The 13,436-nt window shown below is 40.7% G+C and overlaps 1 protein-coding gene across 1 annotated transcript; it reads left to right on the top strand.

Moving 5' to 3' along the window:
• The first annotated feature begins 10,284 nt into the window (after positions 1-10,284).
• Positions 10,285-11,686, top strand: LOC104442217 (transcription factor TCP9). Its single transcript, XM_010055570.3, has one exon. The coding sequence runs from the start codon at positions 10,347-10,349 to the stop codon at positions 11,379-11,381; it is 1,035 nt and encodes a 344-aa protein (XP_010053872.1). The 5' UTR covers positions 10,285-10,346; the 3' UTR covers positions 11,382-11,686.
• The last annotated feature ends 1,750 nt before the right edge of the window (positions 11,687-13,436 follow it).

The raw sequence follows: 13,436 nt of genomic DNA on the forward strand, positions 1-13,436 counted from the left end.
GCATAAGACTTGGACATGAATAATTAGAAATTTTTTAGGATTAGAGATTTGTTAAAGTGGCCATCAAAAGCAAATAACTGTGTACAACTCCGAGTGAACGTGTTAGATGGCTCAACCTTGTGTGAGGTTTATCCACTTTATATGAGTGTGCAAGTGTGCTTTAATGGCCTAGACAACTACATCAGGCAATTATGGTCTTTTACGGATTTAACCAGAATAAGAACTATAAGTCATAATGTTCACCTAAATGTCGTAACTTTTTTTTTGGCTCATTTGCATACCATATTTTTAAAAAAATCATTCACCTAAGTACCATCGGCTATTTGTCTCGTTGGAAAACCCGATGTGACATTAATTTATAATATAATATTCGACATAGCTCGTCGATAAGATGAAATCAGCAAGTGAGAATTTAAATGACATTATTAAGAGATTTATTTGAAGAACCCCAACTCTATATAAAGAAATTAGGGGGAAAATTTTGTCAAAGTTGAAAAGGTAGGTGATAAACCCTAACTCTAAAATTGGGGCAAAGTTCTGTCAAAGTCGGAATTGGGGTTCTCATAGCAAGCGGGGGAGGGGGAGAGGGTTCGTGAGATCCATTGGTGAAGAACCCCGACTCAAAAAGAGATTCCCCTACGCGCTCTCTCTCAGGGAGTCCCATCACAATTTTTTTGTTTCATCCACCAACGAATCTTGGGCTCTCAGAGCAAGTGTAGGCATAGAGAAGAGAGAATGACAATGGACAACGGAGGAGGAGTGGTGCCGTCACCGCGGTCAGAGACATAGTACTAGGCTTCCAAGTAGGGGGGCATTTACCAAAAAAATCCTAAACTTATCGTAACGTGCAAATTTGATTCTAAATTTTTTTTTAGGTCAAATAAGTTATAAACCTTTTACATTTATATGTCAATTCAATCCATCCAATCATTTTCGACAAGCTGGTGCTAATATAGATGTCACCATCCTACGTGATGTCACATGTGTTGACGTGAATAATTTGTAATATATTTTTATAATTTTCAAATTATTTTTTTCTTTTTTTTTTCTTTTTTTCTTCCCTTCCATCTTCCTCTAGCCGATTGCCGACTCAATGATCGGCATGAGGCAGGGCTAAGAAGGGACATCGCCAACCTTAGGCAAGCCTCATCTAATCTGGGGAGGTCGTACCTCGCCCAAGCTGCACATTGGGTCAAGCCTCACTAGGGCCTAGGTGAGGCATGACCTTAGTGGGCGAGGCTTGCCAACCTTGCTGGCCCAACTGGTGGAAAAAGGAGAGAGAGAGAGAGAGAAGTAAATCGGTAATTTGAAAAATATTAAAGTATTATTAAAAATTGATTGTGTCAATGCCAATAACACTACATATCACGGCCGGTATGCATGTCAGCAATGACTGGTGAAAATTAGTCAAATGGACTAAAAAAATAAAAAGTCTTTGGAGTCTAGATCAATCGCCTCCACACATTAAAATTGAAAGTGAAGTTAGAATTCGTAATGTACGTAAAAATCAAGCAAAGAGTGGACAAGGCCTTAAATAGTGAGGAGACGGCATCTTGCTTTTTAAAACCCATTTTGAAGTTCTCTAAGGGAAAGAAAGCCTCCTTCAATGAAAAAGAGACAACGAGATGAGTAGGAATTCTGTAATAAGGAAAGGAGATGTCCTCATGGGTCTTGTGGCTCCCTTTTGCACGTTTTGACTAAGGACAAAAAGAAGAGGGAAGCCTATCTGGTGGAGGATTACGACGTGGCTGGCAATGCTCGACGAGGTTCTCGTGGCGGACGACGATGAACGTTGGTGGATCGACGCCGGCGGAACTTGCCATGTTGCTCCCCAACGAGAACGTGCCTGAGGCAAGAAGCAGAAGAATACAAGGACCGTTTCCACCATTTTCATGAGTTGCTAGAAGTTGAGGGAGGCTGTTCCGGCGACGAGAATCGACATTTTGATGATACGTGGGTTGTAATTTTCTTAGTTTTATAGGAAATTAACATAATCTGTCCTCTCTGACCCGTCTCCCTTTACCGGTCTTGACAGAACAGATCAATTGCTTCCCTTCAGCTGACGGGATTCTATGATCTCTTAAGTTAATGATGCACCTTCCTAAAAATATCATGTTCTAGTGTATCTATACAAAATGTCGTACTTCACAAACATTTTTTAAGGTTTCAAACGAATGATTGAGATTCTTTATTTTGCAATATGACGCTCACCGATCCTTCGAGATCTGTAAAGGTAACTAAAGGTTACGATTCGCTTTTAACTCCTCTTACACATGTTGAGTACAAATGCTGGACTAATTCTGAACTACCGATAACGACAAGATTCATGTGAGTCTTGTATATAGGTCGCACCAAATCTAACGGTCTAAGGACATGGAGTTAAGGCTGTGTATCCTGATCCCGGATTCACCCGACACACTTGTGGAAGAGCTTGTAGGGAACGAATGACGTGTCGCTTGGCCATTGGTCAAAGTAACAGGGAAGAGGCGGAAAAGGGTTGTAGTGTTGACGTACCACAACAGTGGGCTCGACATGCAGGGGTGTCTCGCAATCGACCACGAGGCCCACTGAGAAGGAAAGTGGGCCTGTGGGCCGACTGCGTGACCCCCGAATCGTGGCACACTAGCGCACCCCCTTCATGGGTTGGTCCACCCACACGCAACCTCAGCATTCTGGTGGGTCCATTTTATTAGATGAAGTCTGACCGAGAGTGGGCCATACCCAGTTGGGCCCAGCAGATGTCCATACTGAACTCCCAATTGTTGGGGCCGGCCATCACGGACTGCGCGAGAGGGAAAAGAAATGCTTGGTCTATAGACCATGGATTCATCTGAAGCGCTCTTCACGGTAGGGCCTACATAACCAACGGCTCCGATGATATCAATCTACATAACCCGTAGGCCATGCGATGACTTTTCATGCGAGAGATGTTTATATATTATGCTGGGGGAAACCAGACCCATTTGGGCCGTTGATAATGCTGCCCTCCTTGTGAGGCCTACAAAATCAATGATTCAAATGATATCAATCCACATGATCTCTACATTGTGTGATGACTTCTAGTGCAAGAAGTTTGGCAAGAGCATGAGAGGTATTTACCATCTCTCAGAGCACTTCTTTAGTAAGTCATGTGATGCATCGACGTCGGTCACCAAATGGCAAGGGTGGCGTGGGTGTGCCATATCCCAAAGAGAATGAAGGAACTCAAGAGGCTTGACATGAGATTACTAGTGCGGGTTAAACCTTGAGAATGGATGACATGTTGTTCCGGAAGCACATAATAGCACAAGGATTTCGGTAGCTGCAAATTGAGTTCTATGGTACTGGCAAAGAAACAATTTTCTTTGGATAATTTACTTAATCTTTGGGTTTAAAATCGGTCAATGTAAGTATTTGGACATTCCCAACACGTTGTTCATTTTGAACCCGCTCAACCAAATATGGCCAAATTAGTAGGTGTAAATTCCCCTCGAATGTGACGTGGAGCCCAACCATTTCAAATGAAATGAAGCGAGAGAGGAGAATATACTCAATTGATTCGGTTGTGGCCTACAAAGTCTCCATAAGATTGGGTCCACCATGTGAAAAGTCAACATCATTGTAAGCGAAGCTTATTTTATGAGAGTAGAAAATAGACTTCTCATCAAAGAGTAATTTCATGATTACAAAATAGGACGTTGGTTTTCTTACAACTCTATCAGAGAAATTTTTCCTCTAATCGCACATCTGATTAGTGGGTTATAAAGCATACACATCACACGATATGTCATTTGGATTAAGTTTGCATGGTGGTAATATTCTTAAATTATAACTTACCAATCGAAAGTATAGTTGGAGAAAAAAATCGGCTTTGCAAATTTGATCTATAGAGTGGCGTCTCATATTGTGCACTGGTCCTTGAAGAAGGGGCTTAAACGACGGATAAAGATGTCATCGCACGATTTTCCAAATCAACTTTGCTAATGACTCTTTGAGATCGATAATTCCAAAGACGTCCCTTTCGTGTTTGACAAACTCAGAGACGACAACATGGCGACCAAGTTGTTGCTATTTGCGAATGCTGCACGACTCTGCGCGGACAAAAAGGCAACGTCCCATCACATCAAACCTTATAAGAAGGAGAGATATCATATACATTTTCCATTTTTCTTTTGTTCTTTTCCAGATCATACAAATTTCAGAGCAAATTGTCCCACATGCAGCATCGTTTTCCATGGGGACCTATTTAGGTTAAGGATGCATCTGTGTTGAAAATTGGAATACCGTAGGTTAGTCATGAATATGTCTTGAATTATGTTTCAAATATTCAACCCAAATTAAAATTTATGGCAACCCAACTTGAGAAAAAAAAAATGGATAGTTAGTGTTGGCAGTGAAGGGCTTGGCTTAGTGTGGCACTAAGGATGCGTTTGATAACATTTCCAGGAATACTTATTTTTTTTTTATTCTCGGGAACAAAAAAATAGAATCGTGTTTAATAAGTTTTTTGTTTCATGGAATAGATTTGGAACAAAAATAAAAAATAATAATTAAAAAAAGTTGCTTCTTGTTGTCAAAAATAACTCAAGAAACAAGCTTTTTCTTTTTTTTTCTTCTTCTTCTTCTTTCCCTTAGCTGGTCATTGTCCTTGGCGATGGCTAGTGTTTGACGACTGGTCGATCGAGGCCCAACAACCTTGCCGTGGTTGGGCAAGGCTCAACCTCCCCCAAATCTGGTAAGGTCGAGCCTCAATTGGCCATCATGAGGTCGGCCTCACCCACTCAAGTGATGCCAACCTCATGGTAATCAGGCGAGGTCAAGCCTCACTCGGCCACAACGAGGCCTGCATCGCCTAAGTGGGCAAGGTCGATCCCACGATGGCTGGGTGAGGTCCATCCTCATCGGTGGCCAGACGAGTCTTGGCCTCGCCAAATCTAGTCGAGGTCACCTCGCCCAATTAGGGGGAGGTTGAGCCTTGCCGAGCCATAAGGAGGCATAGAGGGACCTTGCCAGTCTTCATCTACTAGAGAAAGGAGAAGAAAAAGAAAAAAATGTAATAAAATTATTAATAAATTAAAGAAAGTCTAAGTCGCAAAAATATTTGGGGTCGTACCAAATACATTTCAGTTCGAAAATAGAAATTTTGTACGGTTAACAAACGCTTTAAAATGCTTAGAAAGTGTTTCCAAGAATAGAAATAGAAAAAATTGTTTATAAAAAAATTATTCCCGTAAACAAAAACGTTACCAAATGCACCATAGTTCTCGACGAGAGTGTAGGGTGCAGCTCCTACCATATAAAGTAGTATAAATATTGTTTTTCTCAAACTACTAGATTTTAAGAAAAGACAGAAGGAATTTTAAGGTTTTCTGAGTCTTTTTTTTTTGCAAACCTTGAATTTTCATAGGTTTTTGTATTTCCTCTCCCCATAGTTGTTCCCATAAAAGTTTTCCACGCAAATTTGTGTGTGATTTTTTTTTAATTATACTCTGTTTTAATTTCATTGTAGCTTTGACATTCATGGTAACAGTTAAGTCATTTCAAATTTTCATGGTTCTAAACAGCCAAGTTTCTGAAACTAATTCTCCTTTGCTGTATTTACTTCCTCAAGGGCATTACCTCAAACTTTATCAAGATCAATCACATTCATAATCTCTAGACCAGTCATGCCACCGTGAAGGCGCCTTTGCTGCCTCCAAACTAAGCGCTGATACCACGACGTCATCCCCTCCTCCATATTGAGATTATTACATGCTAGAATTCATTTCTTTTTTCCTTTTCCATATATGTTGGAATTCAAATTAATGCACGCAAGAATAAAACAGATTGTGAAATTTTATGGAACTACTACCAAGTGCACTAAAAACTTAAGTAGAGACATATAGGCGTGGTTTAATATCTAAATATTCTAACACTTTTTTTCACTCATAAACTAATCGTTTGCCTAAGTCAAAAAGGTGAGAGTATGATCTAAAAAAATTTGAACTCAGAACCCACTATTATGATATCATGTGATATTTTGTAGAATAATTGCTAACCGTTCTAAAAATTTAAAGTAATTTAATATTTAAATATTCTAATATTAATGTAGAATTCTCACCCTCTCGCCCTTGCAACGTGAGCTTATATGAATATGACGCATTGCTTGAAACGTGAGGTTGGGATGTCTAAAACTCCCAAATTCACTGACCATGTTGACCACATTAGTATAGATGATCGTGAAATTAGAGGTCGGAAATGGATCATGGAGCCCTTCTTAAAAATTTAAAATTTAATGGGTCAAACCACGTATAGATCAGTTGACCTTTATAAAATGAGTTGAAATAAAATTTACAAAAGCAAAGTTAAGATACAAATCGTTTATGGAAGAGGAACTCTTTCTTTTTTGGCCCACTCTCACGAAAGACGGAGAATTAACGAAAGAAATCTATCATGAAATTTGAAGAATTCCCCAATCAAGTAATCAAAGAGATTTGAGCTAGTCTCACCCTCCCCTTTCTCTTTTGTTGATTTTGTTTACGTTTTCTTGTTCTTTCTTTTTCTTCACTCTCGATTTAGAATTGGGAGTTCTGTCTTCCAGTCTAGTTCTCTATATGAGAGTTCGAACTCTCCCAATCTAATTCTAGATTTGCATGCTATCATCTCCCGATCTAGATATGGGAGTTTAATAAATATACTTTTGGTGATTCAATGCCTCTTTACCATGTTCATATACAGGTTTTCTGCCTCCAGCCTTAATGATGATCACATGAGTTTTGGCGTCCCATTGAATTATGAAGATTTACTCATAACATATTAGATCAGTGTTTGTTTAACCTATTGTGATTATCTCCGTACGATGATAGTGTAGAGAAAGCTAAACCTAGGCACACACTACCAAATAGCAACATCGTAATATTTGAGAATGAATTTTTAACGTGTGCTCACTGTTAAAAAAGACACGAGATTCAATGATTGGCTGTTGATTTGGTTTGATATTGTGAAACAAGTTTGTGCTAAACTTTTTGGATGTTCCAATGATCCTCCTTGTTTTATGGATTTTACTCTATTTTTCGGTATCCATGCTCTATTTCGATTTGCTTTATTATAAAAGTTATGTACTTCTATATCATTTTGAGCAATGAATAAAATTCTTTCTCAATCAAAAAATAAAGAGATGTACAACAGTAATAGAGCTCGGTATCTGGTAACGGTAACGGCAACGATTATCATCTTGCGGTGGTCATTGTAAGTTGGGAATTGTAGGGTGGTGGACTTTTCCCTCGGATGAGGAATTTCATCGAAGAGAGAGAGAGAAAGCGAGAGAAGCCTCAAACCACACTTCCCGACGGTTGCCTAAGTGGAGCTTCCACCTCCTGGTGGTCACTGATGACACCAATCACTATTTCGTTGTCTTAAGAACATCTTGAGAGAGCCTCAGACGACTAATCTCGTGATGGTTACAATCCTCAACGACCACCAAGAGAGAGAGAGAGAGGCCTTTACGCCACGGTTGGTGACGGTCGACAAGGATTGCGACCACCACAAGTTTTTCGCCGTCTTCTCTTCAGCTACCTCCATGACATTGTCGATCGTGGCCGGGCCATTAGGCCAAGCATAGCCATGGTCGATGGGGATTGCAACCACCACGAGTGTTCCAGCATTTCCGGTCCCCCTAATCTCCAACGAAACAGATGGTAATTGCTTTTTTGCTTTTTGTTTCTTGTTTTTAAGAACTTTCAAATTTATTGTAAGATTTGCTAAATTTCTTCTTTAAATTTGCTAATTTTTTTTATATGCAATATTTTCCTCAATTTGCTAAATTATTTGTTGGAACCAAGGAACAAGAAGCCAATAGTTAAGGTCGATTTGTTCCTAAAATGGACAAGGAAGCTATCTTGTTGGAATCGATTCTTGTTTTTGAAATTAGGAATTGAACCAGTCCCATGAAACTGAGCAGGACGATTATCAAAAATGACTACTTTTTCTTTGGCTTTTTTTTTATTATTGGTGGATCAAGAATATTTATTTACTACTTGTAATCTAAAAATTGCTCATAAAGCAAATAAACATAAGACCAAATGAGAAAGCGAGAAGAAAGTTTTTAAAACTCAATTTAGAGTTTGATTCAAAACAACCCCGAAAACCTATACAAGAACCAGCCTTAGTAGGCTTGTTCTTGAAAGGTCAATGTATCTTGGTTTCAACCGAACCGTTTCCTATATGAACCAATTGGGAATCAATTGGGTTACCTTGGTTTGGTTTGATTCCCAAGTTGAATCGCTTGATTGCTCACCCCCTAGCAATAATGAAGCAGACTACTTGGCCAATTGCCATATACCACAAAAAATCCTCTTATAGTACACGTGTCCATCTAGTGGGTGTAACTTGACACATGATTGGTAGATGACGTAGAAAATATGAGTTTCATATGCACCTTATATATGCGAATCCACTCCAGTCGATGGTTGAGATGTAATGCATTCAGTACATGCAAGCCGGCTTCGTCACAATCATCAGATCCTATAAGGGGTCCATATTATTTGAAGCAGAGATAGGGCACACGCAATTCTCTAAAAGTGAATGTAATATTCCTGGAAAATAATTATGTAATAGCACCGTTATTTTTCTATTAGATATAGGGGTGCTTTGTACCACAAATTTTAAATATGCTAGCGGGATGACTGCTTCGGTCGGTACTGGGGCAAGAAATCTGATTTACTTGTCCACGGTATACTTAGCTTTATACGTATGGGAAACATATATGGCAAAGTATATTGCATAAAGTGTAGTCTACATCAGAAAAGTAAGAAAAGAACGGTACCGTTAATCTTAAAAAGTGTTCGACCAAAAAAAAAAGTCCTTAAAAAGTGACGGATCGATTTTAGCCACAAAAGTTATTCCTCAAAATCAGATGACCTTTTTATCTAGTTACAGAGCAAATCGGGGGCGGTGCGGCTACGGCTTTCAACGAAACGCGTATTAATACAGAAGAAAGGATCAGAGATCAAAAATAAGAAAGGAAATAAAAGCTAAATAACCTTAAATGAAGAGCAATCGGTTATATATCAATGTAATTTTGATAGTTTTTCTTTCTAAAAAGGGCTTGAATTGGGTTGTGACCTCTCCCCCCAAAAGAAAAATCCGCTATAACATTAATAATTTGTCGATTGAAAAATAATCAACTGTAATGAGTACTTTATGGGAAATTTATTTTTCTGTTGTCCGGCTTGTGATTGCCAAGTTTGTCAGCCTTGGACCTTCGCAATCTACCAGACGATATTTTCGACTCAAGTTGAATATTTTTTTATGTGGAGACTATGGTAATCCCCATAGAAGGTACTCAGATTCGTCTCCGTTCCCATCCTTTTATTCATAAAAATAAATCAAACAAGTATCTTTTCTAAGGCACATGTAATTTCTCTAGTACAATAAGCATATATTATGGGGCTCAAATTTAATTTAACATTCTATCCCATTTTCGTGCCATTTATATAAGGTATAAATAAAATAAAAAGCAAAAGAGATGGGAAATCAAAGATTGGCTTGTATTTTAATTTGCCATGTGAATCACGAGGCCGTCACTCTATGCACAAGTAAGGAATAATTATTGACCGTAAAAAGGGTCGCTTGGAACCTTATGACCTACTTGTCGGGTTCCCATAATATTGCCTTCTAGTTTCAGATTTAATCCAAGAAACAAGATCAGGAAAATTGTGAAATAATAGTAATAACAACAATTAAATTTCTAGATGAAAATTTTCTATTTATAGTTTCTACTTATAACTTAGATAATCCATATTTTCACATTCTCACCCTTTCATCTCTAAAAGAAATTAAACGGGTTTCTTTTCCGAGAAACATGTTATTTCTTTAATGCGATAAGCATATCTTATTAGGTTAAAATTAATTTACAATTTGTGTCAATTATGTAAGTTCAAATCAAAAGAAAAAGGGGTAAAAAAATATGGGAATTCAAAATTAGCTTGTATTTCAATCCGTCATAATAGATAAATACTGACACGTATATTGATCTATTTATTTCATAAACTCTTGAAATTTGAACAGCATTTTCTTATTTCACGAAAAACTGAAAAAAAAAATTCTTTGACTTTTGATAAATGTATGCGATCATCCCCTAATTCAAATCAACACGTAAGTTAACTCATGCGATTTAAAATTTAATATGAACTGCATCATGCATGGTTTCTTATCTAGCTTCCATTATTAAAATTAATTAAGGTAAGCAAATTTTATAGAATATACATATTCTGGCTGAAGGAATTTGTGATCAACAGGTCCCCGTTCTTATAAGCAAGGTTCCCTCCACTCCTTTTTCATCTTCCACTTTTACGTTTTCTTTTCTTCACCACTTTTCAGCTCCAGACATGGAAACGACCCGGAAGCACCAGATGGACGAGCGCGAGGAAGACGACGGCGCGACGACCCTCGAATTGAGAATCGACGGTGGAGGCCACTCCGCTGCCGATGATCGACCCCAAGACCACGACTCAGCCGCTGCCGCCGTCTCCTCGACTCTTACGCTCAAAGAAGAGCCGGGGAAAGAAGAAACCCCTCAGCAACTGCGCGCGGCGGCGGCGTCGTTGCCCTCGAAGCGGTCGACCAAGGACCGCCACACGAAGGTGGAGGGCCGGGGACGGAGGGTCCGGATGCCCGCCGCCTGCGCCGCCCGGATCTTCCAGCTGACCCGGGAGCTTGGCCACAGGTCCGACGGCGAGACCATCCGGTGGCTGCTCGAGCGCGCCGAGCCCGCCATCATCGCCGCCACCGGTACCGGCACCGTCCCCGCCATCGCCATGTCCGTCGACGGCGCTTTCAAGATTCCCACCTCCGCCGCGGCCGCCAAAGACCCGGAACCTGGAGACCCGCCCGGGAAGAAGAAGCCAAAGCGACCCGCGAACAGCGACTACGTCGACGTCGGCGAGCACATGACCTCGCCGAGCTCAACGATCCTCGCACCATCAACACAAAATCACCAGCAGCACCACCCCCACCACCACCACCACCTGTTCCCTCAAGGTTTAGTCCCCATGTGGGCCATACCCTCGAGCGCCGTCGCTTCCGGAGCCTATTTCGTGATCCCACACATGGCCTCCGTCCCAGCGCCGGCGGCGAGCCCGATATCGTCGTTCGCGGCCGCCCTCCAGCAGTACGAGGCGACCGCGGCCACGAAGCGCGCCGAAGCCCAAGGGGGCGATTCGGCATCCCCGGAGATGGGCGGCGCCAACATGAGGTCGGACGCCTCGGGGCCGAAACCGGCGAGGGCGGCGTCGGTCATGGCGCCGAGCTCGGTGGCGACGGCGAGCGCGCCTCACGTGCTCCGGGATTTCTCTCTGGAGATCCGCGACAGCCGAGAGCCCAAGGAGTCGGACCGCAGCAGCGACGACGCGCGGGGGAGATGATGGAGAGAAGGTCGGGGTAGTTCGGGGGCGGCGCCGCCGTTGACGACCTCGCCGGAGCATCGGGGAGAGACGGCATTGACCGGGCGCGACGTCGGAAGGGGCGCTCGCTCGCGCTCTTTCTCATCGGGCTTCGGGAAAGGAGCACGTGGTCACGTGAAGGGCGCTACGAAAGGGGTTCGCACGTGTAAGTTCTGTGTGGGGCCCCCCTACATCGTAGTGGGGTCAACTTTGATATTTACTTTCATGGCGGGCCGCGATACTCGCGCGAAATTGGTCAATGAAAGTTTAAATTCCACAGTTTTTTTTTTTCGCGATCGATGCATATTTTCTCGTGAATTGCCTACGTGGCGGATATGCGAGTGGTTTTCCGAGTGCCACGTCATCGCCATCGGATTCGATGTTAGCATTTTATTTCCCCGAATAAAAATAAGAAATAGTCGGACAACCATTGAAAATCTCGTTGGTTTGGCGATTATATTAAAGTTTATACCAATTTATATTATAAATCTGGCTAAAGTTTAGTGGCCACTAACCGACCTTATCCAACAATGTCGCCTTCGATGATGATGATGGGGTAGATTGACCCCATAACATTACAATAGAATATAAATAGTTATGCATGATATGTAAATATCTTACTAGATATATCTCCATCGTACAAATCAAATCAAATAACAAATAGCTCGGCTAAGTTATTTTCTAAGTGGAAATTATTATGAATTTGGCGATTAGAATATTTTGAGTAGAAAAATACAACAAAGTTAGGTTGTGATCAATTTTTCTGAGTAAATGAGCAGCACGTTATTATCGAGAATATGTATGCAATTGAAATTGACTATATTATAAGCTCTTAAAAGAATTGAATTAATATATTTGGATACTTTCCAATTATTTCTTTTCGGGGTTAGATTGAATTGAAAAAAAAAGGAATAAGGGCAGCATGTGTTTCATAGGAATAAAACAAATTTTTAATTATTACAATCTTTTTCTGAAAAGTGGTGGGGGCCACCTAGAAAAATCTGGCGCTCATGTCATGTGATGGCGGGCGGGGGCCCCAAGAGGACGTCGCAGGTGGGGCCGCAGGAGGGGCCGCCTTGCACCGTTCACAAGGCCAGCGGCGTGGTCCCCTTCTCGCCCCCGCGTGGGGCCCGCTTCTTGGGGTGGGGTTGATGGTCCGACCCGGATTACCAAATTTATATTATTAAAGAAAATTCATATAAAAATAAGTTTTATGACTATGCCTAGCTTAACCAAATTATATGTAAATATCTCAAAGTAAATGCATGATAAATCAATCATCTCGATTTTGCGAACGCGAGGAGTTTCTTTTTGAAAGAAAAAAAAAATCACGCATTAAATCTCGGAAATATTTAAGTTTAATAATTATAAAAGTAATAAATTTAGCAAACCTAAAATGAGAGTCGGGCTTAAGAGGCGGCTGTTATTAAAGATGCTTGATTTATTGATTAGTTTTGCTTTGGGGGTTCACGGTAGCAATGTTTATTTGATGAATTATATAAGCACTGTAAATGAATTTTAGGTCTTTTTAATAATTAATATGCATTGGATTTGGGAATCGGGTTTTCAGGCTATAATGCCTTAGAATTCATAGGTTTTTGAGTAATCGGTTCCAAATTCGCCGTAACCGAAATCAGAAACTCATTCACGTCCCATTAGGGTATGAGAGGATCGGGAACGCAATCATAGCCATCTCATTATATCCCTTTAAAATTGTCTCTATTAATTTTCTTCCCAAAATGACTCTTCTACTTATTAAAGAGGATCACTATAGTCCCTCTATTAATTCGGTCGAGACACTAAGTTGGGCGTCGAGCTACAAAGTGTCGGATGAAGATTCACCCATTTCTTGTATGGCATCCGAGTATGCGATATATCAAAGTAGTAATCACTGTATAATAAGTAGATGAATTCTATATTTGTCACCTATTCCAATCAAGATAGTGGAGAACTAAACTCTTGTATTTATTCAAGCGAACTTTCCATAAATGAATTGTTAATCATTAGTACATGAACAAATGAATGTACACACAGTCT

Source organism: Eucalyptus grandis, chromosome 4, assembly GCF_016545825.1.
Source record: "Eucalyptus grandis isolate ANBG69807.140 chromosome 4, ASM1654582v1, whole genome shotgun sequence".
NCBI classification, from domain to species: domain Eukaryota; kingdom Viridiplantae; phylum Streptophyta; class Magnoliopsida; order Myrtales; family Myrtaceae; genus Eucalyptus; species Eucalyptus grandis.

What these genes read in the sequence shown, in the direction of transcription:
- LOC104442217 (XM_010055570.3), top strand. Translation starts at nt 10,347, where the DNA reads ATGGAAACGACCCGGAAGCACCAGATGGACGAGCGCGAGGAAGACGAC.